This window comes from Cervus canadensis, chromosome 1 (assembly GCF_019320065.1).
Source record: "Cervus canadensis isolate Bull #8, Minnesota chromosome 1, ASM1932006v1, whole genome shotgun sequence".
Classification (NCBI taxonomy): Eukaryota; Metazoa; Chordata; class Mammalia; order Artiodactyla; family Cervidae; genus Cervus; species Cervus canadensis.
Window position 1 is genome coordinate 33,434,955 of NC_057386.1, and position 26,203 is coordinate 33,461,157.

Sequence of the window (26,203 nt, forward strand, 5' to 3'; positions counted from 1 at the left end):
CTGGAGAAGGGAATGGCAACCCACTCCAGTATTATTGCCTGGAGAATCCCATGGACAAGGAGCCTGGCATGCTGTAGTCCATGGGGTCACAAAGAGTGTAATCAATGGGATATTGTGAGGATGGTGTGACTTCAGAGCTAGATAGTGAAAGGCAGTGTGGCTTCCACCTCCCTCTCTTGGATCACTCACTCTGGAGGAGGCCAGCCACCGTGTCCTGAGGACAGTCAAGCAGCCCAATGGAGAAGCTCCACTTGACGAGAAGTTGAGGGCTTCTGCCATCGGCCGACACCAGCCAGCCAGACATTCGAGTGAGCCATCTTGGAATCTTGAAAGCTGATCCACTAGCCCTTAGATGTCTGCAGCCCTGACCTACATCTGGAGGACATCCTCATCAGAAACTCTGAGCCAGAAACACCTATTTTAGCTGCTTCTGAATTTCTGATTCACAGAAACCATGAGATAATAAGGGTTTATTGTTTCAGACAATTGAGTTTTAGAATAATTTGTTACACAGCTATAGGTAACTAACACATAGTCTGACACATAGTCTCCATACCTGTTAACCATCATTAACTCCATCTTACAGGTAAGAAGACTGAAGCTCAGGCTCGTGAACTGATGTTTTTCATGTACATATACAGCTATTAATAGGAAGTGGCAGTGCCAGCCATATCCTTAACCCAGGGCCTTTATTTTTTTTCTTTTGTTACTACTTTTGGCCACACCACTGTGACATGCAGTATCTTAGTTCCCTGACCAGGGATCATCAAACCCAAGTTCCCTGCAGTAGAAGCACCAAGTCTTAACCACTGGGCCCCAAGGAAAGTCCCAACCCAGGGCTTTTAGTGCCAGGTTCTAGGCTCTTCTTTCTGCCCCACCATTCCAGTTATCCATTGTTGAGTAACAATACCAAGTGGCATTAAATAACTATTTTATTATGCTCTGGACTTTGTGTCTGGAACTCAAACAGGACACTGTGGGAATGGTTTATCTCTGCTCTACTATGTCTGCGGCCTTGGGTGGAAAACCTGACAGTCTGGGGATGATGATCTGAGAGCAGAGGGCTGCGTTACTTATACATCTGGCAGCAGATACTGACTTTTGGCCAAATCCCTCCATGTAGACCCTTAAAATAGGCTGGGCATCCTCATGGCATGACGACTGAGTTCCAGAGTGAGTGTCCCAAGAGGCAGAATGTGACAGATTCTTAAGGCCTGGGTTCAGAAAGTGGCTCAGTGTCACTTCTGCCACATTCAGTGAGCCAGCTAGTCATGGAACTCAGGTTCAAGGGAATGATACATAGTACTTACCTCTAGGTAGGCAGCATGTCAGAGGGGGGCCATTGTTTAAATTAAATTAAATATGGGGCCATTGTTTAAAACTGCCACACCCACAGCAGCCTCCTGATTGGTGAGGGGCTCTGAAAAAATATCCCTGCCTTGACAGGCCACACTCTGGTAGGTTGGCCTCATGTGCCCAAAACAAACACTAACTCCACCAGCCTCCTGTGTGAAGTGTTCATGAAGGGCTTACCCGGGGAAGACATATCACAAGGGTTCAGAGAAGGTGCTAGAGTCATCAGTGACACTTCCTGGCATCTACCATGTGCCAAGCTCTGAGGAAACAGACCCAGAACCTTAAGCAGTGGCTTTAGAGAGTAGTGTGTGGTACAGCGGGAAGATGTGTAAAGAAACACCACAACCTGAGGTAAACAGGTGCCACACAAGAGAAGCCTGGAGCAGACTCACTCCACTTAGCCTCGGGGGCTCAGAGAAGCTTTCTCAGAAGAGGGGATATCTGAGCCAAAGGAGAAAGTCTTTCCAGATAGAAGAACAAGCCTGGGCAAAGGAAGGAGATATGAGGTAACAGTATTTGGGCAACTAGAAGTGACTCAGGGTGGCTGTGGGGTGGGCAGAGCTGAGGTGAAGCCCCAGGGGACACCAGGGGGTCAGATTCCAAGATGCATTACCTACTGAGGTAGACCACTTACTGGTAAGAAGTGGGCGCATGGCATGAGGGGAGGAGGATGACTGTGACAGTGTTGGCCATACCAGTAACCTGAGAAATCCCAGGAGTGAGAGGAAGATAGGTCTAGAAAGGTGGACATGTGGAGTCTGAGATGCCTGTGGGGCGTTCAAGTGGGATTCCAGCTCTGGGTCCGGACAGTTCTGGCCTGAGGACTAAAGAAAGTGAGGGGAGCTGCGGGTGGAGAGTCTTGAATGTCAGGATCAAGGGTCAACTCTATATTCTATAGGCAAAGACAAGCTAGGGAAGGTTTTAAGTAAGAGATTATAATGACTAATACTTAATGAGGGCCCATTACATGTTGGGCAAAGTCCCAAGCATTTTATATGAACTGATTTGGACCTCACAGTCATTCTGTAAGGAAAGTGCCTTTGCACTAAATTTAAGATATTTTCAATTGTAATATATACTGTTATGCTATGACATGTCTTCAATTTAAAATGGGTTCTTCAGAGATGTTAAAATGTAGATAGAAGGAAAAAAGGCCAAGGAATCAAAGAAATACATGATCTGCATTTAAAACATGAGGAAACAGGAACAGAAAAATAACTTTCCCAAGGTTTGGTAAGTGCCAGAGCCAGGATTTGAAATCGGGCAGCCCAACTCCAGAGCCCAAGTTTTCAAGCATCATTTGATGCTGGACAGGAGGGTCGAATGATGTGGAGTTTTAAGAAGACCAGTGTGGGGACTTTCCTGGTGGGCCAGTGGTTAAGAATCTGCCTTCCAATTCAGGGGGCACAGGTTCGAGCCCTGGTCGGGGGACTAAGATCCCACAAGCAGCAGGCCAACTAAGCCCATGCACGATAACTAGAGAGTCCCCACCCCACAATTAAGATCCAACACAGCCAGGAAAATAAATATTAAAAAAAAAAAAAAAAGACCAGTGTGGCCGCTAAGAGTACACAGTGGGCTTTAGGGGAGTGAGCAGAGTCAGATGCACATTTGGGATACTGGGCTCTGCAGGGAGAAAGAGGGTTCCAGAGAGGGCTGGGGCCCATAGAACAGGAGGAGGGGCAGAGAGGAGCAAGGTCCTTCAGAGATGGGCAAAACTGTTGACCCACTGCATGTTGGGTGTGAGAAGGAGGACAGCTCTAAAATGCTGAGCCTGGAAAGAGGGCACATTCTTGGGGGGCTTGAGACAGTTCTTGGGGACAAAGGAGAGCTGCTGTGGCTGGAGTGTCAGCAGGGCGCTTCTCACCCCAGTGTGGGCGGCAGCGTTGTCCGGTGCCTGGCTAGCAATCACTTAGTATTTATCAAATGAGTGAATGTTTCAATTGTTGTATGAGCTTGGGCATGCCATATGATTTCTGGGTTCCATTTTTCAGTGTAAAAAGAAAGCATTGGACTAGAATGTGTAAAACAAAATGGAAGGTGTTTCTCCAGAAGGGATAAATTACTCCTTTCTCTCTATCCCCAGCACCTTTACAGATTCCCCCAAACAGTGGTTCTAACCCTGGCTGGCCGTAAATTAGATTAACTGAGGCCCCATATGAGACCACTAAACTCCAAATCTCTGGAGACAAGACCCAGCAACAGGTAGTTTCTTTAAGATGACCAGATGACTCTACATGTGATCTCCCACGTGGCGCTAGTGGTAAAGAACCTACCTGCCAACGGAGGAGGCATAAGAGACGCAGGTTCCATCCCTGGGTAGGGAAGATCCCCTGGAAGAGGGCATGGTAACCCACTCCAGTATTCTTGCCTGGAGACTCCCATGGGCAGAAGAGCCTGGTGGGCTACAGTCCATAGGGTCGCAGAGTTGGACACGACTGAAGTGACTTAGCATGGACACACGCAGCTTGTTGAGAACTGGGAGCTTCCAATTCTAGTTTGAACTTCAGTATCCAGTTTGAAAACCATGGGGCTGTGTGAAGGCAAGGATCCCTCCCAGGCCTAGGCCCTTGGACTGTGACTTATAGTTGGAGACAGGCCTTTCTTTTCAGGTCCCATCTCCCATCCCCCAAATCCAAACTGATAACCAAGGGACCAGACACCAGGGTTTCTCAACCACACGCTGCTGACTGTTCAGACTGGATCATTCTTTGTCCTGGAGAACATTCCCGTGCATTTTCAGTTGTTTACCAGCATCCCTGGTCTCTAACAATTAGATGCCAGTACTACATTCCTCCCACCCCATTCCGCCATCAAAACAATCAAAAACATCTCCTCTGGTGCAAAATCCCCACCTCCCCAAGTTGAGAACCACTGTGCTACATGAGCCTCCCTCTCCCCCTGCCCTCCCCGGTTGCAGACAGAGGCCAGGCAGAGGCGGAGGCCATTTGACAGCACGTTTAGTTGGGCCTGGCAGGAGGGAGGCCTCTCTCTGTGGGAGGCTTCACAATGTTAAATGGAAGGGGAGCATGCCAGCAGGCTGACTGATGTGGTCTCACTCTAGGGGGAGGGACTTTTCCAGAACACTCATTCCCGGATTTCCAATCAGTCACAGGAGGGCCAAGAGGAGTTTCTGGGGCCTGGCAGCCCCCACGTTTTCCGGGAACAGGCAGAAGGGGGTGTGGGAGTGGTGGTGAGCAGAGGGGATTCTTTCCTTCTGTAGATATTTTCCTGGCACAGGGACTGCCCCCATCTGATTGGTTGAACGATGAAGGGGAGGAGCTTTCCAGCTGTGGGTGCCTGGGTCCCTGGAGACCATCTGACACTGGGACTATGGGGTATGTCTGAGTATCAGGGTCTGGAAGATTGAACCACTTGGGGCTGGAATTAAGGGTCTGGCTGTCCACCCCCCTCCCCACCCCACCCCCAACCCCAAGAGAGAAGTGGACGTTGTGGGCACACGGGCTCCTTAGAACTGGAGGCTAGGCTCTGTCCTCATTTTCACAAGTCAACTTTTTGCTTGGAAGTAGTTGTACCTAAGGGAAAACAGAGGGTGGGAGGCCTGGGAATGGAGGAGGGAAGGGCCGCGAGGGCAGGAGGAAGGATAAGAAGGTACTGGTGGGAGGTGGTGAGGTTGTCTCCCGCCCTGATCCCCCAACTCACTCCACCACGAGGCTCGGAACACCCAGGAGCAGGGCAGTTCCGCACACAAAGAGGAGCAGGATCCGAGCTTCCCAAAGATCGTGACTTCCTACGGGACCCAGGAGGCAGTGAGTGATTCCGGGGGCCACACCCATCGATGGTGGGGGAGCCTCAGAGCTCAGAGATCTGGGTGGGGGTGAGGCAGAGGCGGGGAGTAAGGACCTGGGAAGCAGCGCTTTCGGGGCCAACAGTACACCTCGAAGCCCTGGCAGGTGGAACAGTTGTACAGGATGGTGCTGCCCCCTGCAGGAGACAGTAGGACCAGCAGTGCTGCGGGAAGCCTTCGCTCCATGCTGCCACCCCTCCGTGACAGCTCTCCTCAGGTCCCCAAAGCCCCTGGCTCTCGCTACCCCTTCCCTTTCCTACTTACGGCAGGCGGGAGGGCAGAGAGCTGAAATGAAAGACAAGGCAGGGTGGGGACGGATGAGCTCAGCCACACATCCCTTTGCCCAAGGACCTAGGCACCCCTTGGTCCTTCACCACATCTGTACCTTCTCTGTTGTACTCCCGGAGCTTGGTCTTTTGAAGCCATTGCCAATAGGAAGGGAGTGAGTAGAGAGACCCTTTGATCTCTGGGGAGGCAGAGAGCAGCTAGAGTGCCCAGGGCCTCAGCAGGGCTGGTTCACCTCCACCCCTTCACCCAGCACCACCCCATCACTCTCTCCTGTCTCCATCTGCCCTCCACCCTTCCCTACCCCACCTCCCCAGCCCCCTCCTTGGTTGTGCCTTACAAGCCCCTAGGTTGTGCCTTCCCCCTTGACTTCACCCATGACTCTCAGGACTCTGTGAGTCTTCTCTGTGATTTTGTTCAAGGATGCATCATCTGTGGAGATGGGTAAGGATTGGGTGATTCCCTCATTGACCTGGAAGGAGGTTCTGGGCCCTTTCCCAGGGTCTGAAGAAGCTCTCCCAGAGGGAGCAGAAAGTGTGTCCAGAGAGGGCTGTGGACTGAGGAGATGACTGAGAGGCAGAGCTGGGAGGCCACTTGCAGGCCCCTTGGGGCACAGGGGTGTGTGTTGCTAGGCCCATCTCTGGATGTCTGATTTTACCTAAGGCAAAGGCCGAGAATGTCCAGGAAACCTCACAGTCCTTCCACTGGACCTCCATCTGGCTGCAAAGCCGAGCCAGGCGGCCCGACAACTCACGGTCTGGGAAACGGCAGAAGACACAGGCCTCAACGGCTGCCAGGAAGATGCCACCTAGTGCCAGTGTCCACATGAGGCCTGCTGGGGGTGCTGGAGGGAGGGCTGGCCCCACCTAGGCTGGAAAGGCACTGGAATGCTCTGTGATCCTGGTTCCAGCCCTTTGTCTGGAGGTTCTAGAGCATTCTAGCACAGTGACACTACCCCATCTCTGGCTGGGGTAAACTTGGGGCCCAGTGAATTCGGGACTGGAAGAAGATTCTTCTAGTGGGAGATGGGTAGAGAAAGCAGGGCTGCTGCTATACCCCCAACCTAGCCCTCAGCAGCCTTCATGAGTTGGTGATTTCAAAAGCAATTTTTATTTTTCTTCCTGTAAATCACGACCAGTGATAAATAGTAAGTGACTCCTCAGTGAAGAAGCTGTTTGTGAGTATCCCGTACCCCCAGGGACCCAAAAACCCATCCCTGTCCACATCCTCCCCCACTCTCTCAAACTCTTCTGTTCATCTCCTCTTCGCCCTGAGCAGCCTTGGGCCTTTCCCAACTATCTCCTAGCAACAGGCTCATGGTTGCCATAGCAACAGAGAGTTCTATACAGGCCTCCAAGGCCTAGCTAAGCCCAGTGACTTCTCTTACCTCTCATTAGAAGATCCTAGTGACTCAAAGCTCAGCAGGCCTCTCCTGCCTACGTGGATGTGTGAAGCACATGTGCACACACACCCCTTCTGATTAAACTAATTGTCAGTCTACTCACACCCATACCACAGACACACCTGGTACCAAAACAGTTGCTGGGCAACCCCAAACAGGCCTGGACATGCAGAGACCACAGAAAGACCAGCACACAGACGCCACCTCCAGCAACATGGCTGAGAGCCAGGATGCAGGGATCCACGCATCAGTCAGAGCCACTGGCTGACAGGCACGTACACATGAAGGAAGGAAGGCCCGGATCCAAGAAGATGCCCCACTCCTCCCTGTAGCCAGCCCCACCTTCAACATGGGATTCTTTAAAACACCTGGATAAAAACAACAACAACAACAAAAAACACCTGGGTCTCCAGAGGGATGCTCCAGCCCCACAGTTAATGGGGTTTCTCCTAGCTCCCTTATGCCAACCTAAGGTAGGGCGTAGCCCTCCCTGTCTCCCTCAGTGGTGGCTTAGGACACAGCAAAGAACCTCCCTTCCCATATTTCAGTGTTCTGACCTCTCATCTGTTAGGCCAGGCGAGGCCACCCATCTCCAGGAGAAGTCACAGTCCAGGAGACCTCATTAGAGCAATCCAAAGTTCTTCTTTCCCTCAGACCTCACCGTCCTTCCACAGTCCTGCTAAGTTGAGCCTGGGCAGAGAAGCATACCTGCTTTTCCAGACTCTGAATACTGAGCTCCAAGCAAGGAAACACCGAAGGTCCCCAGACTCAGGGAGGACCAGCCAGGGAAGCCTCCCTAGCCCTCCCAGGATCAGCTCCGGTCCAGACCCAGTGATCTCGTGGGCTCTTGGTGGGCTCTCTCCAGTGTGGGGATTCCTGTCCACACTTGGGCTCTCCAGTCAGGTGCAGTGGGGCCTCTGACTCTCACAGCTCCCGGAGGAGAGCTAGGAAAAGGCCTCAGGAGAATCTTCAACCCCTTTACTGACCCGTTCTTTCTCCCCCCCCCCCCCCCCCCCCATGAAGTCAAACTGAGGGCAGCATTCCCAGGTCTCAGTTCCTAGTGCCGAACAAAGCGTAGAGATCGGGAGTTGAGCAGGTCTTCAGGGTCAGGGAAGACAGAGTCGAGACGGAAGCCGTGTTCCAGAGCCACCCGCAGCACCTCCTCCAGGAAGCTGGGTGTGCCCACCACCTCCCGTGGCTCTCCTGGTGCCCCGGTCCACAGTGGCTGCAGCCCTAGTCTGCGGTACTCCACTTCGGGGAGTTCTGTGGGGCGGGGGGCCCATTCCAGATGGAAGTGTGGGCCTCCCTCTGCCCTGTCCTCATTGGTCACACCAAATCGGGCCCGCAGGGCACCCAGACATTCAGGATCGGTGCAGAAGAGATTGGCCCGGAAGGTGTCCACCTGGACAGAACTCAGCTCATAGTGGTGTGGGCCTCGACGAGCAGAGAAGTGCACCAGGCGGGGGCTGCTATCTACGTCTGCATGGAGCAGGGCAGCTGTGGGAGCTGGGGTCCCCCGAGAGGCCTCCAGTTCTCGCAGGGCATCCAGGAGGGGTCGGATCTGGTAAAAGTCAGCCTCTGCCCTCAGAAGTGCTGTCTCCCCATATCCAAGGGGCAGGTCTAGGCGGCCCAGCCGGAGGAAATTGAGGATGTGCCGGAAGGCCTTGCCATCTCGATCGATGAAGTAGTGGCCACCTCCCTGGGGATTGAGGTTGGGGGTCATGGGGGTACCAGCCCTAAACATGGCCCCCAACATGGAGTCTGGGAATCGAGTCAAGGTCTCCAACGTGGTGGAATATAGTGTGCCCCCGACATTCAGGGTCACGGGGCCCCCGAAGGAGGGGGGCGAAGAGGGCACAGGAGGAGGAGAAATTTTGAGGAGTATATAAGACACCGAAAGAGAAGAAAAGGCAGAACTTCCTGGATGTATGCAGAACTGGGTGGTAAGATTCAGACTGTCTCTGAGTGGGAGGCACAGGTTGGAGTACAAGGCAGCAAGATTTGGGGCTCACCCTAGCTGCCTTGGTGGTGGGGGATGGCTTCTGGGCACAGAGATGCCGGAAAGGTCGAGAGAACGGATGCAAAGAGCAGAGGGAAGTCAGAGAGGTATGGGAGATAGAGATCCGATTCTGGGTGGTCAGCGATTCCTTTCTGTGGTCTTCAGACAGTGACTTTCCAGAATCCAACCAGCAGGTGACGGTGGCGAGCACAAGGCCGACTCTGAAGGGTCCAGCTTCTCGGGCAGATCGCTGTCACCGTGGGCAAGTCCACGCAGGGCTCCGGGGACCAGTTTGAGGCCTTGCCTTGCCTGACTCCGGCGCGGGTCCCAGGAGATGGAGGCGAGGCTACCGGAGCCGATGGTGGGGGGTGCCTCTGTATCTGGGGACCGCAGATGCACGTTCAGTAAAAGCTGGGAATGTCCGAGGACTCCGATGGAAGCAGCCGGGAGTCTCGGGACCCGGGCGCCGACGCCTTCCTCGGGTTTCGCTGCAACCGCTTAAGTCCTCTCCGCCCCCAGGAAGTGGCCTAAGGGCAGCTGCAGGGGGCCCTTTAAGAGGCAGCCCCGCCCCCTAGGCGCCCCGCCCCTCGCCCCCGCCCCCGCCGGCCGAGCGCTGCTAGGGTGGTGGTGGAAGCCGAGTGGCGAACCAGAGAGACGGGGCGGACAAGCTGGACCAGCGCACGCTAGCGGGGGTGGGGTCCGGAGGGTGACTCAGTCACGTCGTTCCGGATGTACCCGCGACGGCCCCACGGGCCCCCGGGTGTGCCCGACCTCACGTCTACAATTCCGTGGACGCCGGCATCTCCTATCCCGCCGCTCAAGAAACTGAGGGCCGGCCGTCAGGAGTTGGGGACCTGTTCCTTTTCTGTCGCTCCAGCGGGGAGTTCCCGAGGGGGCGGGTGCTGAGCATCCACATTCCAGGGATGCCTCCGGGCCAGGGTGGCCTGAGCCAGCCTCGCCATCCCTGCCGGATGCCAGCCGCCCCCCCCTCCCCAAGGCTAGACCCAACCCACGCCACGCAAGCGGCCTCTGCCTGGCCGGACTGGTCTGGCCACGTCGCCTGAGCCCGCGAGCCCCCGCCCTAGAGGCCGAAGCTCCCCCTTACTCCCAGGAGTTGCCCCTCCAGTGACTCCAGTTCGAAAACTCCCAATCGCTCTTGCACCCCAGGAGTCCCAGTGCCTATATCTCACCAGCCCCAGCCGGAAGGGGGTGGCCAATAAATGAACTTTGAAGAGCAAAGCACAAAGGCTTTAATGGAAAGAGTGGGCGATGGGGAGGGAAGGGATGGGGGTGCAAGCCCTTGAAGGCCTGGGATCAAAGCGTGTGGAGGTCATGACTACGCCGGCTCAGCTTCTCCGGGTCGTCGGATGCCATGAGGGAGAAATCACGGAAGATGTCAAGATATGTCTCATCTCCTGAGGGGAGGGAGAAAGGGCTGAGAGGCTGGGTCCTAGCACGAATAGTACAATAGGGACAGCCCGGCCTGGTAAGAGCACGCGCTTCCAACGTGGGTGGAGGAGATGTCTGTGCTGTCAGGGCAGCGCCCTCGCCTATTCTTTGCTTTGTTTCAAGGACCTGGAGCGTAGGATGCGCCCAATACTTATTTGTTGAATAAATAATGTAATTAATCAATGAAGCTGAGGACAGGGAGTTGGGGACAGGTCACCAGGGGCCAGAAGCCCACAGTTAATGTTGTGCAGGGTGGAGGGGAGGTGTACTTTACCAGCCTGGCCCTGGGCCGCATCAGCCTCCCTCATTTTTGCCAATCGTAGCCTGAAGGGGGAGAGAATTAAGGAATGAGTGACATTCTCACCCCACCCCCACCCCCCCATCCTTTGAGCTGGGTTGTTTCATTCACCTGTTTCCCCAGGGTCTAGTACTTTAAAGATGCCTGACAACGTTAATGAATGATGCCTCTCTCAGAATAAATCCACCAAGGAAGGTGAGTTTATCCTGTCCTCTCCCCTTCCTACTCCAAGCCTCAGTCAACACCTGGAGGAGCCTTTCTCGGTCGGTCCAGGAGCTGGCCCCGCCCCTCCCCAGGCCCCGCCCGGCAAGCTGGGGTCTGGCGTGAGCCCCGCCCAAGTGGATAGTGCAAGGGCGAGCCCAGCCTCCCCAGGCACCCTCACAGAGTGACGATGTCAGCGTTGGCTGTTTCCACGGCGATGGTCAGGGGGTCTCTGCCTTCAGAGTCTCGAACTCCCAGATCGGCCCCCCGTTTCAGAAACAGGCAGGCCAACCTGGACAAGATAGCCAAGTTCAGCCGGCCCCTCACCCCGTCTGGAGCCTTCCTCCCGAGGCCATCATCCCTGTTGTCCCTACCCCGTGTGGCCAAGAATGGTTGCGTGGTGGAGCGGGCCCCGGCCTCGGTTGTCCACCTGGTTCACGTTTGCCCCGTTCTGGAGGAGAAACTCACAGGCCAGAAGAGAATTCTGCATGCAGAAATAGAGAATGGGGAGAGAACGTGGCAAATTAGAGACAAATTAAAAGATATTTTTGGAGTCGGGTCAGTTCAGTGGTATGGAGTGGCAGGCTCTGCTTTTTTTTTTTTTTTAAGCTTTATTTATTGGCCGCATCACGGGACACGTGGGATCTGTTCTCCAATAAGGGACTGAACCCGCAGCCCCTGCCTTGGAAGCACGGAATCTTAACCACTGGACCACCATCAGGAAAGTCCCTCTGTTCTGGCTCTTTACATGTATTACATCCATAGTACAACCTAATGAGGCACGTTATCCCTATTTTACAGATGAGGAAACTGAGGCACAAGGAGGTTCACAGCTGTAAGTGGTGAGGGTCTGGATCCAAACCCAGGTTTCTCTGCCTCCAAATCTCACCCTCTTAGCAATCAGGCTCTACTGGTTATCACTCCCTAGGGGCTGGGGAGAAGGTTAAGAGCTGGGACCAAGGTCAGGAGAGGGAAGAGAGAAGGAGACTAAAGGTGTTATAGGGAGGTCACCAAGACTCTCACAGCAGCTGTGGCCTGGATCAGCGGTGTGGCATTCTCCTGACCCCCGTTGACCCAGTTGACATCGGCTCCATGGGCAAGGGCGTCAGCCATGGTGGGAAGGGATGGAGGGTGCCCAGCAGCTCGAAAGAGCAGGGCCCCGGGGTGCAGGCTCTCCAGGTCCTCAGAGGGGGGTTCTGTGAGGAGGAACCAGCTATGAATCTGGGAAGGAAACCCCCAGCACAGACCCCTGACATTGTGATGGTTTAGGTCACTTCTCAATTGTGGGGAGGACTCCAAGACCAGGAATTGTTGTGGGAGGTGATATTGTGGGAGGGTGTGAGTGGATATGGGCGGGTCCCTAGGCATATAGAATAGACTCATCTTTCGCCTCTTCGTATCTGACCACCTCAACTGGTGGGGACGTTGGGGGTGAGCTGCTAGTCAACCTCAGCTCTCTTGATTCCCTCTCTCCCAGCCAAGCTCCCACCCTCATCCACAGGCCTCTGGAGACTTTCACTCATTCTCCTGAGACTCATTTCATGCTGTTGGCACCCTCACAGAGCCCTTCCTGCTTCCTCCCAGCCCCATGGTCCTTCCCATCCTTCACTTTAATCCCTGAAACTCTTGCCTTATAAAACCAGTGCTGGTACGGTCTGGCCCCCTGAACATTCTCAAGGGGAAGACCTGGACCCAGGACTCTGTGCCTCCCCACTGGGCTTGGCACGGTGCTGAGTGCACAGCAGGCGCTCACAGAGGCCCAACCAACCGTATACCTGGCTTGGATCTGAAGCTCCCCGGCTTGGGCCTGATAAGCCCCGGCTTTGGGGGCACAGGAGGATGCCCCCTGGGGGGCCCCCGGCCACCTCTTCGCCCTCGAATCTCAGGAAGCTTGGTCAGGAACTTCTTCTCCACGTATTTAGCATGAATCCAGGCCTCCTTCTCTTGCCTGACGGGGGAGTGTTGCAGGGGAAGGAGACAGTCTTCCCTCTTCTCATCCTGGGCCCCCCTCCCTCCCTCCCCACATGGAGGGTAGCCCCAGCCTCACCGGGAGCAGCTGGGTCCTGGCTTCTTCACAGCCATGGCCTCCACACGGGCTTCATAGATCTGGTTTATGACGACATTTCCCAGCTCACACATGAGCTGCAGGCGGCCCAGGTGGAGGCAGAGACAGGCAGGTAGGGTATGGGTGAGTGTCTGAGCCCTCGGGCTCTGCAGCCCTGCCCTTACCCCACCCCCACACACTCACAGCACCCCAAGTCACCTTCACGAGTTCCGGCTCCCATGAGTCAAGGGTCAGAGACCGGACTTTGGAGAAATGAACTCCAAGGCTCCTGGAGAGCAAGGGGGATATGTCAGGCCCTCTGTGGGAGCAGCTGCTACTCCTGAAAAGACTTAGGGGCAACGTCCTACATGGGGGCCCATGCAGAGGTGCTGGGTCAGGAGGCAGAGGGCAGCCAGGGTCACGTGGTCTTGACCGGGATCAAGCAGGATTCCACCTGTTCACCATTCCCTCTCCTCCCTTCTCCTCATCCTCTCCAGCCACCTCCCCTCTCTCCAGGCATTCTGGCCTGGACAACTCTTTCCATGCCACTCCCCTCCCCTCCCCCCCACCCCAGGGCTGTATAGATCTGCTAAGTCCTCATAACATCATCTCTCTCTGCTTTTCATCAGCTCCCCCACCCTCAGCAGTCCTGACCCCACACCTCCTCCAGACAAGCCGATCAACTCCCCTGGGTGTCCTCCTACCCTCACCAGACCAGGACACCAAGGGGCTGGGCCCACCTGAGTCCACCTTGTGCCCCACAGGCTCAGCCCAGGTAACAGGCAGAATGTGAGAAGAAATCCAGGCAAGTCTCCCGCCCCCAACCCAGGAGGAGCAGGGGCCCACGCTTGGGACCCGGGGGAGCGGAGAGACCTGTGAATGCCGGAGCACTGAATGCAGAGGGTGACGCCGAGGTTGATGCTGGCCCACTCGGGGGCGGGCTCCCGGCAGTCACAGCACTGGGCGTTGCCATCCACGCTCTGCACCTGGGCTGCCACATGCCCCACTCCACCAGGCTCCCTTCCCCTGGTCAACCCGCCAGGGCCCAGCGTGGCAGAGGAGCTTATGGCCAGGTGTCCTGAGCCCTGGGGGGAACAGGGGAAGAAAGAGTGGCTCCGAGGGAAGGGATGTCCCAGCTCGCTGGGCAGCCCAGCCCTGCACTGCCAGTTAAGGTACCTGCCCTGGACCTCGGGGGCTGTCATCAAGGCGAGCCTGGCTGAAGGCTGTGGCGATGCTGCTCTGCACGGCGCTGACCCACAGCTGCATGAGGCGCTCTGAGTCAGCCTGCAGGAGGCAGGACCTGGACCAGAGGGGAATGGAGAGCAGGGAGGGGTCTGAGGCTTGGGGAGTCAAGTGGCAGGATGGGCAGGCTGACATTCAGCAAGTGTGCAGCTGGTACCAGTCATATGGAAATACCTCTGCACCAATCGGTAATATCCTTCCAGATATGCCCCTTTGCCCTATACTCTCCCCTCGAGTCAAGTACCAAAGGGTTAACATCTGGGGCAGTACGAGGGGCCTCCAAGACCCTTGCCAGCTGGTAAGATTGAGACACACAGGCCATCACCCCTGGGCATTGTACTCACTTGCTGGGGGACACGACCTCAAAGCAGAACCGTCTTTCTGAGTCAGGACAGAGCTTCACTGTGCAGAGACGGAGGTCATCCACCACCACGGTCACAGGGTCCTGGCGGGGGGAGGGCAGATGTCCAAGCAGCCACAGCAGGGCTGAGTCCTCCTGGGGCCCAGCACCCAGGACCCAGCCTGCTCACCTTGTACCTCTTCTGATAGACCAGTTGGTTGCTCTGAATAGTGAACCAGCGTCTGGAAGAGGTGGAAATAGCGTTAATGATGTGGGGGTATGGCTCAGGAGAGGAACAGGAGGGAGGGGGTGCTCTCAGCTTCATAGAATCTCAGAGAAGAGAGAGACCCGGGTTGCCCATCCCAGATGTTGCAGAGGAGGGGCAGCCGGGGACATGTGAGGGTTGCTGATCACATCTCAAGCAACCCAATTGTGATAGATTCACAAAGACAAGTTTCCAGCAGATGGCAGTAAAAATGCTTTGTCTAATAAAATAAGTCCATTACTACAACATTTTGGCAAATACAAGTATCTTGGAGAAAGGGCTCTGTTTCTTAATTTGCACAAAGATCCCTCCGGTGGTGGCCCTGGAAGGGGAAGGGGTCACGTCAGAGCAGGTCACCACCCTGCTCCACACCCTCCCATGGCGCCCCACTTCCCTCAGAGCACAGCCAACGAGGCCATCATGATTCACACCCCGTTAGCTCCACCTGCATCTTCTACCACTTCCTCCTCCCTCCCTCTGTCCACACCCAGGGCCTCCCCTCTGTTCCTTGAACCCTCCAGGTTCCTCAGGGCCTTGGAAGGGCTCCTCCTTCGGCCTAGAACATTCTCCCCCTAGATATCCTTCCAGTCCTCACTCAACAGTCACCTCTCCACGAGGCCTAGACTGACCACCCTACTCAAAGTCACAGCTCCTTCCCAGCTGTGTCCACATTGCTTCTTTGTTGTTTTTTGCCTATGGTATTCTTACCTTCTAGGATAACATATAATTTACTTAATTACCATATCACTGTCTGTCTGTGCTGATGGAATGTAAAGTCTCTGAAGGAAGGGGTGGGGGTGTAGGGGCGGTCTGTCTGTTTTTCCTGGCAGTATTTAACACATGGTATGTGCATGCCTGCATGCATGCTTGGTTGCTTAAGGCATGTCCGACTCTTTGTGACCCTATGGGCTATAGCCCACAAGGCTCCTCTCTCCATGGGATTCTCCAGGCAAGAATACTGGACTGGGTTGTCATGCCCTCCTCAGGGGGTGTTTCCAACTCAGGAATTGAACCCAGGTCTCCTCTACTGCAGGTGGATTCTTTACCCACTGAGCCACCTGGGAAGCCCCATTTAACACACTATAACCACTCAAAAAACCCCCCAAAACCGATGGTTTTGGCCAGTTGGGATGTTCACTCCTCACCTGCTCCAGGTCTTAAATGCATTGCTGGCCCTTTTGAAGAGATGTCCTTCCATGACCAAGCCACCAGGCCCCTCCCTTAGGCTTGGCTCTGGCTCCTCCCCACCCAGCTCCTGGGGGTACAAAAGTGTCAAAGGGCAACTGAAGTGGGCAGAGAACAAGGCCCCAGGGCTGTCCGCCTCCTGCCTGCGGCCCCAGTCCTCACCTTCTGTTTTAGCAGCACGTGTCTCTGCTCCATGTCCCTCTTCTCGCGGGCTGAATTCAGGACCAGCTGGTGTAACTGAGCAGAGGAGGGGTATCTCAGATGGCTCCAGCCTCACCCACCAGACCAGGAGTCGTTTCAGAGCCCCTTCCCTCCCTCTTCCACCTCCCTGCTTCCTGGGGCTCTACCTGGCCACCCAGCTCCTTGCGATACTGGGCCAGCTGGCTCAGCTCCTCGTGGCCCTGCTGGAAATGGGTAGCCTGGGCCTCCACCAAACGCAGCACCTGGGGACAAGGTGGGCAGGGGGCAGACCCCTCTCTTTCCCTGGTCCCTCCTGCTACCAGCAGGCTCCTCCCCACCCCCACCCCCACGTTGACTCACAAACTCCATGATGTCAAACTTCCTCTTGTCCTCAATCACATTGATCTGAGAGCCCAAAAGATCTCAGGTCAGTCTTGAAGACACAGACCCCACCCCTCCCACTGCATACCAGTGACTCTCCAGCCTCGAGGTGATTGAGGCCCTGGTACCCCAGGAGGACAGGTAGGGGCAGGCACCTGCAGGGCATAGTCCAGGGCCCGGCCCCGGTACCCGGCTCGAGCAACCTTCAAAGCAGCTCCAGCCTCTTCTGCCTCCTGGGCCCGGCGCCTGGGAACCTCTGCGTTGTGGATAAGAGCAGCCTCCAGGCTCTCAGCCCCCCGCCAGAAATCCCGGCCAGCCTCTCGGAAGCTCCGGAGACCTCTGGAGGTGCAGGAATAACACAGAATTACCCATACACCCACCGACCCCAGCAGAGACATCCCTAAGGTTCATTCACAGCCTTGCATCTATGGACACTCAGGACTTCGAGGGGATCCTTGAGATAGGGGATAATGATCAGGCCACCAGAAGCCTCCAATCTTACAACTCCTTTATTCAGGGAGGCCCCCATGGCATTGGGAGAGGCCAGAGGACTGGTTTCCCTCCCAACTCACTCCTTGACCAAGGTCTGAATTTGCCGCTGCAATGTGTGCTGGGTAGCATCGAGGAGCTCCTGAGGGAAAAAGAAGTTGGCAGGTGGGAGTCAGGACCACAGACTTCCTTGCTCCCCCCACCACTCCCCACTTACAGCATGGCTGTCCAGCTTGTGGCTCAGGCTCTGAGTGAATTTGTCCAGACACTCCTAGGCAAGAAGATGCAGAGAGAGAGTACCAGACAAGGGTGGTCGGGTCCTCCCATCCCTAGACCTCTGACCTGGGACCAGCAGACCCCAGACCGACCCTCCCCTCGCCTTCCCCAGGGTCTTTCCACATCCCAGACCCCACCACAGCCTAGTCTGGACCCTCCACATACCGCCATCATGGGCTCTGGTGGTCCCAGGTGGGCGAGATCACAAATGCCCACGATGAAGGCCCGGCTGGCGGCAAGGTAGTGCCGCCCACTTTCCAGGAGGCCATTCCCCAGTTTGAGGAGCTGGGAAACAACAGAGCAACAGGGAGTCGTGCCAGTGCCACCAATACCCAGTGCTGCTCCTCTCTTGTCTGACTTGTCCCCCCTTTCCCAGGGCTGTGCCCCCCCCACACACTTCTCGGCGGCCCAGTCTGCTTTCTAATACACACGAGCTGCTTTCTTATCTCGGTTTCTTTGCTCCCACTGCTCTGGGTCTGGATCAAAATTCCTCCCAGTCTGACAGTCGGTTTCACCTCCCGGACATCTCTCCTGCCCTGCGACATCTGCTTGGATCCAGAGTTCCCCAGAAACGCCATCCTCACGCACTGTCTGGCTCTCAGGATGAAACCAGAGCTTTACCTGCTCAGTATCAAATTCTACAGAAATGGGGGATACCCTGGCTGTCCAGTGGTTAGGACTCTGAGCTCTCACTGCCAAGCGCTCAGGTATGATCTCTGGTTGGGGAATTAAGATCCCACATGCCTTGTAAAAAAAAAAAAAAACAACTATACAGTATTTACTGGCTGGAGGTGTCCATTCTGTGCTTAGTGAACATTGCCTCATAAATAGTAATCAGTCAGCCAGGCCAGAGGGTCAGGGCAGAGATGGTGCTTTTAGGGCCCATTCTGTCTGGCCCTAAATTACAAACAAGGAGGCTTAAAAAAAAAAATTATTGGAGTATAGTTGCTTTACAATGTTGTTAGTTTCTGCTGTACAGTGAAGCGAATCAGCCATTTATATATATAAATCCCCTCTTTTTTAGATTTCTTTCCCATTTAGGGCACCAAAGAGCACAGAATACAGTTCCCTGAGCTATGCAGTAGGTTCTTATAAATTATCTATTTTATACACAGTGTTAATAGCTTAAGTATATATGTCAATCCCAATCTCCCAGTTCATTCCACCTGCCTAGGTGACTTGATAAACAAAGGACCAGTGATTGGCCTGAGGAGGGTCTCTGGGAGGCCCCTGTGGTAGCAGGAATAGCCTGAAGACTGGTTTTCCTCCCAGCTCACTCCTTGAGGTGGCCGACTCTGAAGCCAGAGCTAGGTTTTCTGACCCCTGGTTCTTTTCACCTGCAGGAGCTGCATGACTCCTGGAGATGACACCATTGGTTCCAGCCTGAGTCACTGTATCTGGGAAGGGGCAAGAGTTGATGGAGCCTGTCAGTTCAGCCTGGGGATCTAGAGACCACCAGGGCAGTTCTGTGAGGAAATCTTGAGTATCAGGGGCTCAGAAAACATGGGCTACAGAGGTTTGCTCACGGAACTTTTGTTAAACTGAAAAACACTTTTTCAGGCTAGTGAAGGCTTCAGGGAACTATAGCTTGACTTGAAGATGGCTGGCAGGGTCAGTAACGGTCAGGAAACAGATCACAATCAAATTTTATCAGATGTCACCCTTGGGTGTCTGTAATAAGGGACAAGGACCCAGAGGATCACAACTCCACTGGGGGACTGAGTGTCCAGGTTTTCCCTTATTCACCCCGCCTGCCCAAATAGTTGAATAAGGAATTTTCAGAAGACTGAACTAGTGACAAACTGGTACTTCCATACAATAGCACGTGCTCAGCAATGCAAAAGGCGTGAGCTACTCATCAACTATTAATGAACTGCTGATAACTACTGATAGGCCACAACTTGAATAAACCTAAAGACATTATTTTGAGAGGAAAAAAAGGCTGATCTTGAAAGGTCACAAACTGTGTGTGATTCCACCTAGATAACCTAGAAATGACAAGTCTAGAGATAGAAAAGAGATGAGGGGTTGTCATGGATAAGGAAGGGGGTGGGGAGGGAGGGTACCATTACAAAAAAATGGCTCAAAAGATTTTGTGATGACGGGAGTTTTGTATCTTGAGTGTGATGCTGGTTATAAGAATCTATACATGTGATAAAGTGCCCACTGAATTATACACAAAGAAGGGGATTTCGTGGGGGGGTCCAGTGGCTAACATTCCATCCTCCCAGTGTTAGGGGGTCCAGGTTACATCCCTGGTCAGAAACTGGATCCCACATGCTGCAACTAAAGATCCCATGTGCAGCAACTAAGACACAGCACAGCTAAATAAATAAATGAAAAAAAAATTGTTTTTAAAGGGTATATGCAAAGCAGGTAAAATTCAAGTGAAGTCTTTTTTTTTTTTTCAAGTGAAGTCTTTAGACAGCTTACTGTATCATGCCAGAAGCGATTTCCTGGTTTGAGCAGGAGATTACAGTTATGGAAGATGCTACCATTGGGGGAAGCTGGGAGATGGGTACCTGTGCCTCTTTGTGCTATTTTTGCAACTTTGTGATCTGCAATTACTTACAAATAAAAAGTTTAACTTAAAAATATATGTATATATTCATGTGTACAACCGAATCACTTTTCTGTACACCAGAAACTAATACAACATTGTAAATCAGCTATACACCAATTTAAATGTATCTATTTCACTAGTAAATGTATCTATTAGTTGGTTACCTACTAACTTTCAGGTCATGGCAAAGGCCCTGGGGACTGAGGGGAGGCAGGGGAGGGGGAAATGTAAAAGTCCCTCATGATACTTCCAATCCAGTAGGGAAAAGTAGACAAGAAACAGACTTGGCAAGTGGGACAGACACAGGCTAAGGTACCCTGTGACTCCCGCTTTTGCATAATCCTCACTTCTTGAGTGTGGGTGAGTGAGGATTATGCTTCTCATCAGCACACCACATGGCAAGGGCAATAGGATGGCGCCCCCAAATGACAGAGGTGATGGATTCGCCCCGCGATCCCATTCTGACATAAACTGAGGGCATCTCGCTCGTCAGCACACACTTGGGAAAGCCTACTACTGGTCTTGAAGAAGCAGCAAGCTGCTACGAAATAAACTGCCTATGGACAGGGCCCCGGGCCAGGGAACTGTGGGTGGCCTCTGGGAGATGAGGGCCTCAATCCCACAACAGCAAGGACTGGAACTCTGCTTGAAGCAGAGCAGAGCACAGTTAAGCTGTGCTGACCCACAACTATGCTAATACCTGTGCACTATTTGAAGTCACGGAATGTGTAATCATTTGTTATACAATAGAAAACTAATACAGCAAATAAACACATAACATAGCTGAGATAAATGCTGTAGAGGGGAAAAAAATAAAGCCAAATAAGGGGGATGGGAGCATGCTGCTTTTGTAAAGAGCAGCCAGGAAGGCCTGACTGCATCGTGTCAGTGTTTTACTGATTTGTTGCCCACAGTCTGAGAGCCCCCTGAGGGCAGAAACTTCTGGGGGCTCAGGGTCCCGCATAACGCAGGTCTTCAGAACGATCGAGTAAGTTCATAGGTGAGTCTTGTTTTCCAAGATTCTGAGCTCCTTAAGGATACAGAACCACCTTTTGGTTTCTCTGTAGCCCCCAATATCTACCCAACCTGGTTAATGTTCAGTAATCTCCAGAACTTATACTTGGTCTCTGCTTTTCTCCCTGGCCCTACCCCTCTCATCTCACTCCCACCCTGGGTCACCCCTCCACATCTGGATCACCTTTTCCAGCCGGGTCTCCAATTCTGACACTTCGGCTTCCACCAGCTCGACAGAGGCTCTGGGAAAGGAGGGACAGGGTCACGGGAACAGAGTTTGGGCCTGTCTGGTCTGTCCAGTCGGCAGGGTCAGGGGTTGGGGTTAGGGGGCCGAGGGTACAGTCAGAAAAAGCTGATGGGTTAAGAACTTCCACCCACCCCCTCTGGCTCGCTCACTCTGCAGTGTGAGAGCTACTAAGGCCCAGGCCAGAGCAGGAAGGTAGAAAGAGGGTGGATGTGGCGAGGGCAGGAAGTTGCTAACCGCCCAGAGCAGGTGCTGGGGGAGGGGAGGGGTCCCCAAGAGAGGGAGGAGGGAGTGCCAGCTCTGGGGTTGAGAGAGGCTGGAGGGACCCCCTCCACACTGGCAGAGGGTGGCGATTATCAGAGCATGGGATTTGATACCAGAGGTACGGCTTTGACTTCTAAGCTGGATCTTGCCCGAGACCTACGCCCTGGAAAGACATCCTCTGTCTACATCCTCCGTCCGACATGGGGAAGGTTGTGTATGTTAGGGAGTGTTGGACCTCCCCACCTCTGCCCCTGGACACCTGTGTACACTTACCGGAAGCGGGGTGAGTCCTTAAGACACTCCTCAAAATCCAGCTTGACCGTCATCTCAGCTAGACCGCTCCCGGGCCAGTGGGCCCTCGGGCCTGGAGGGTGGAGCTGCAAGTACAGGCACTCCCCTCGCCTGGGGACTTGCTGATGAGGGAGGAGGGGAGAGTCCTCCCCTGGGTAGAGTCTGGGGGTGGGGGACAGGATTCTTTCCCTAGGTGCAAAGGGTGTCCCAGGAGGAGCTCTCACCCCTCACTTCCAGGCAGTGCTGGGAGGGGTGGAGGCGGGGCCTGGGGGTGGAGAAGCTCCTGAGATCAGAGAAGCCACAGCCCCGCCCTCGGAGACTATCTGCAGTCACCTTCCTAGGGCCCTGGTCTCTCTCCGCTTTGTTCTCCTTCAGTGGTTGAGTTGTGGAGGTCTGAGAGATACAGGTTCAAATCCTGATTGCCTGACCTGGGCAAGCTGATTCCTCAGTTTCCTCATCTGAAAGATGAGGATGATAATTCCTACCTCCAGAGTGCTTTAAGAATTAAAGACGATACTGGCAAGTATGTGGTTGAATCACATCAGTCATTGTCAGTTCACTGCAGGTGGGTTTTCCTGGGCTCCTGGGTGCCTGTTGAGTCCAGTCCCCCTGGCTACGCCAAGCTTTTTGCTCTGCTCTGCCTGTGGTTTCCTGCATGTGAACTTCCATCTCTGCCCCCCCTCTCCTCAACAACAGCTCAGGATCAGCCTGGGACCCCAATTCACAGCACCCAGACTCCTGCTCTTCTCTTTATTGTCTACCCCGATTGACCGAGGGTGGTGAGGGCAGGGAAAGTCGGCTCCCACCCCATCCCCAGCTGGCTACAGTTTCCATTGTCTGGTTTCCTCCTCCTGAGTCCACTGGAGCCGCAAGGTTTCATCTGGAAGAGGAAGGGCTGGGTTAGTGGCTTTCTCGCCATAGGCAGAAGACGTGGCCCACGATCCCCAGACTCCCTAGAACCTACCCACTCAGCCCCTCGCCCTCCCCGGCCAGCCCCTTGCCCCTGCTCAGGCTCACGTCTGTGCTGGCTTTGGTTTGTGAAGTTTGGGTGACTTCCAGTTTCCCTCTCTGAGCCTCCCATGCTTTGCCAGTTCAGCCCCTTGGATACCAGCCACTGACACCAGTCAGACATTGCTCGGGACCCACTGTCTTTGGAGGACAGGGCAGTACCTGGAGCGGGGTAGGTGGCAGAGAGGAATCAGGGAGGAGGCATGGGGGCAGCGGTGGTACCAAGCTGGGGGGCCAGTACCCATCCCTCTGGGTTCTCTCCATAAAATCCACATTGCACACAAGAATGTGGAGGGCCTCTCTCATCACCTCTGCCTATCTGCTGGCCTGAAGGGAGTGGGGGTTGGGAAGATGGGAGCTTGCCAAAAGCCAGGCCTGGTGAGATGGTGGCCTGGTGCCCTCACCAGGCTTCGATGATGTCACTATCACCTTCCGGGAGCTCTCGGTGGCCTGGAAATCCTGGGAGGAGCTTCCCGTGTGGTCCAGCAGACGGACCTCAGTGCTCATGGGACTCTCGATCACCCAGTTCAAGTTTGTGGAGCCTGGAAGCATCATAGAACCAGGGCTGGCACACCCATCAGTCTGTTGGTTCTTAGCCCTCCCGCTCCTGGGCTGACCCGGAGCTCTCACTGCTCTGCTGCTCATCTTCTGTGTCCTCCTCAAGCTCAGGGTGGGGCCAGCACCTCAGGTATCTTCCTTTGCTGTAATACTCCTTGCGCTGCAGATCAATTTCCTTCTGCAACACCACAGTGGTGGATGAAGTTGGGGACAGATTTCTGAAGGCAGGGGAAGCTGAGGAATCATCCAAATCAATCTGAGTCATAAGGGCACCTAGAGAATACAGGGCACCATCTTCATTGTGACTCCTGAGCAGCCACGAGAAGCTCAAGCCTCAGGTTCTCATCTCACTTCTATCCCCTCCTCCCATCTTAGAAAAACATCAGTGACCTTTCCACCTCGTCAGAGTTCTGTTGGGCTTCCTGTTCCTCCTTCCCAGCCAGCCTTCCTTGGGGACTACCCTGATGGGGACCCCACCCCAGCTGCCCTCTGTCTACCTTGGGGACACCAGCCAGCAGGACTTCCCTCTTAGGCAGCAGGGCCCTGGGCTGACACCCACTGAGGAAGACAAGCTATGGAGGAGAGGTTCTGGACTACAGTTCCCTTGGGTGTCTGGGGCTCCACCATAGCTAACCTTTGGCTTCTAGGATGTGGTTTCTGGCCACCAGGCCAATCTGGTCTTTGACTCCTGCAGTCATTCTTCCTGCCCCACCTCTTTCCACAGGCCTGGGCTCTGAGTCCAGCATCACACCTCGGCCGCCACTGCTCATACTCACACTACCCACACTGCTGTTCTTGCTATTATCCAAGGGAGGGTTTTTCTGAGTTTTCAGGAACTTTCCTTCATTGTAGTGTGCCTTGCGGCGCTTTTCAAAGTCATCGGATTCTGTGGGCCAGTGTCAGAGCATGGCTTTCCTGCCAGGCTCTCCGCTGAGCTCTCACTCCACCTCCCCTTCCACTTAACCCCACCCCTCATCTCACGTGTCTTGGAAAAGCTGTCTGAAGACCCCGAGCTTCTGTTATCACTGTACAGGACCTTGGGGCAGAAACTGTCCACTGTTGCAAACCTGAAGGGGAGGGAGACCAGTTGGGGGCACAGAGAGAACAAAAAATGGAAGCAGGTGGTAGCTGGGGCCAAGCTGGCTGACTCCCCCACCTTGGCCTGAGTGACCCCTGATCCAAATTGTAGTACCTCCCATTTGGAGAGCCAAAAAGCAGAGCTGGCTCAGACCTGAGTTCAGGGGAGGAGGAGGCAAGAGACCGCAGGTTCCTATTGACCTCTGGCAGGACTCTCACCTCTCTGCTAACTTCTCAGGAGTCATTGTGTGAGAGGTCCCGGCAAGCAGGTCTTCATCGCTGTCTTGCAGCCTGCAAGGAGGGGATGAGGCAGTGCCTCAGAGCGGGCAGCAGGCACTCCCCTTCTCCTTTGAATAGAGAAGAGAGTAGGAGCTGAAGGGCTAGAGCTGCAGACTCGCACCTGTGGAAGGGAGTGCTGGGCTCATCCACCTTCATAAAGCCATAGTTCTTGTCAGCAGGGTGGTAGGTCGCCAGGATATTCATTTCATCCCAGTGCTGAGACTTTCTCCTTCGGGTGAGGGAAGGACACAAAAAAAGGGGGAGGAAATCTCCTAGTGCCCTCCTCTTCACTGTCCTCCCTCACTCTTTCAGTCATTCAAAACCTTTTTCTTGTTCCCCCTGGTAGTTCCAGGCGTGTAGGAGGCTGGGGTAGGGTCACACCTGATGATAATCACGTGCTACGTAATCAAAGGGTCTATCCCGTACCTGCCGCTCTCTCAAAGGCTAGGAACCTCGGATTTCTCACCCAATTATCCCCACTTCCTCTCACTTTTAGTTCTTGGGACTCCGCCCCCTTTCCCCTGCCTTGGCTTCCTCTAGTGTCTGGAATCCCTTTCTTCCTCCCCGGCTCCTTACCTCTCCGCCCCGGGGGATTTGTGCACCGTGATGGAGCTGCTGTTTTTTAGGATGCTCCGGGGCCGGTCCTCACAGGGTCTGTCTTGGCGCATGCAAGTTGATTCGGATAGCGGAATGTTTGCCGAGTCGTACACCCCAGACCCCCCGGACCCCGGGTTGAACGTCCCGGATACACTGGTTCCAGGGAAGGGGGGATTAAACCCGTCAGGTTGTGTACCGGCCCCAAAGCTGTGGCCCGCGACTTCCCCAGGATGCTGGTTGAGCCCGGAACCGAGTACTGCTGTCCCTCCGGAGGGCTGGCTAGAATCAGGACTGCGAATTATGGTTCCCCCATTGTGCGTGGGAGGCCCAGAACTGTGAAACATGGTTACTCCGGAGAGGAAGCCGGCGCCTGACTCGACCCCTCCGATGCCTCCTGGCACCCCCCTGATACCCCCACCAGGGGATTCTCCACTGAGGCCGCCAGCAGCCCCCAGACTTTCCTGCTTCTCCATGGCCCCACTAGGGGGCCACTCTCAGCTACCTCGCCCCGCCTCCCTGCTCCACATAGCCCCGCCCCCAGGCCCCGCCCCCACCGCGGCGGGAGGGGGATTCTTGGGCGAGGTCTGGGTCCCCTCCCCCACCGCTCCCTAGAGCCGTGGGGGGCGGAATCAAAACTGTTTCGGGACCTCCGGCTGGAAGCCTGTCAGGTTGCCCCTCCCTTTCTGTCCCACCCTAAAACCCTTCTTTGTCTCTGGGATTTGTTCCCGCCCTTCTCCCCCATCACCACCCCCATCACCACCCTCATCCGAATTATCCAATCGTAGTCAGGGGTCCCGGACGCGGTGCGAGAAACCTAATTGTGACGTCACACACAGTCCAATTGAAGCGTGAGCGTCTGGGGGGTTGTTGATAGCTCTGGGGGTGGCGGTCTTTGAGGACTGTCAGCGTCGTTGCCTGAAACTACCTGCCAGGGTTCCTTTGGACTCTTTATTCGTGGCTTTAAAACCTAAGTTTGGTTGGACTAGAGTTCAAGATGGGCTTGTCTAGAAACACCCGCGAACTCTTTTCGCCCCAAAAGCCAGCCCGCTCTGTTTCTGCGGAGAAGTGAAGGGATTGCGACACTGTCGAAAGACATATCCGGTCTCAA

The 26,203-nt window shown here is 54.6% G+C and overlaps 4 protein-coding genes across 8 annotated transcripts; all 4 read right to left on the bottom strand.

Annotated features, from left to right (window-relative positions):
• Positions 1–673: 673 nt before the first annotated feature.
• On the bottom strand, positions 674–6,407 carry TMEM95 (transmembrane protein 95). Its single transcript, XM_043475937.1, has 6 exons — positions 6,108–6,407; positions 5,825–5,881; positions 5,550–5,630; positions 5,429–5,449; positions 5,221–5,328; positions 674–5,107 (listed from the first exon to the last, which is right to left on the bottom strand). The coding sequence occupies exons 1-6, from the start codon at positions 6,274–6,276 to the stop codon at positions 5,016–5,018; spliced, it is 528 nt and encodes a 175-aa protein (XP_043331872.1). The 5' UTR covers positions 6,277–6,407; the 3' UTR covers positions 674–5,015.
• Positions 6,408–6,546: 139 nt separating this feature from the next.
• KCTD11 (potassium channel tetramerization domain containing 11) lies at positions 6,547–9,954 on the bottom strand. Its single transcript, XM_043475914.1, has one exon. The coding sequence runs from the start codon at positions 8,605–8,607 to the stop codon at positions 7,909–7,911; it is 699 nt and encodes a 232-aa protein (XP_043331849.1). The 5' UTR covers positions 8,608–9,954; the 3' UTR covers positions 6,547–7,908.
• A 129-nt stretch (positions 9,955–10,083) lies between these two features.
• Positions 10,084–22,319, bottom strand: ACAP1 (ArfGAP with coiled-coil, ankyrin repeat and PH domains 1). The gene is made up of 22 exons (XM_043475712.1): positions 21,559–22,319; positions 20,962–21,019; positions 17,366–17,485; positions 17,142–17,195; positions 17,008–17,066; positions 16,591–16,774; positions 16,415–16,459; positions 16,222–16,317; positions 16,037–16,111; positions 15,835–15,944; positions 14,615–14,666; positions 14,429–14,529; positions 14,019–14,142; positions 13,716–13,927; positions 13,062–13,131; positions 12,846–12,940; positions 12,574–12,746; positions 11,822–11,994; positions 11,173–11,282; positions 10,980–11,090; positions 10,574–10,623; positions 10,084–10,265 (listed from the first exon to the last, which is right to left on the bottom strand). The coding sequence occupies exons 1-22, from the start codon at positions 21,609–21,611 to the stop codon at positions 10,165–10,167; spliced, it is 2,226 nt and encodes a 741-aa protein (XP_043331647.1). The 5' UTR covers positions 21,612–22,319; the 3' UTR covers positions 10,084–10,164.
• On the bottom strand, positions 22,317–25,747 carry LOC122446054. Of its 5 annotated transcripts, XM_043475775.1 has the most exons (9): positions 25,075–25,744; positions 24,620–24,727; positions 24,439–24,510; positions 24,124–24,209; positions 23,777–24,028; positions 23,215–23,415; positions 22,989–23,126; positions 22,594–22,746; positions 22,317–22,456 (listed from the first exon to the last, which is right to left on the bottom strand). In XM_043475775.1, the coding sequence occupies exons 1-9, from the start codon at positions 25,566–25,568 to the stop codon at positions 22,398–22,400; spliced, it is 1,563 nt and encodes a 520-aa protein (XP_043331710.1). In that variant the 5' UTR covers positions 25,569–25,744; the 3' UTR covers positions 22,317–22,397. The 5 variants fall into 5 exon arrangements, 3 of the variants coding, with proteins under 3 accessions (XP_043331710.1, XP_043331730.1, XP_043331720.1); XM_043475795.1 differs by lacking the exon at positions 23,777–24,028 and having other exon boundaries at positions 25,075–25,747; XR_006270764.1 differs by lacking the exon at positions 22,594–22,746 and having other exon boundaries at positions 22,319–22,456; positions 23,202–23,415; positions 25,075–25,746.
• Between the last annotated feature and the right edge of the window lie 456 nt (positions 25,748–26,203).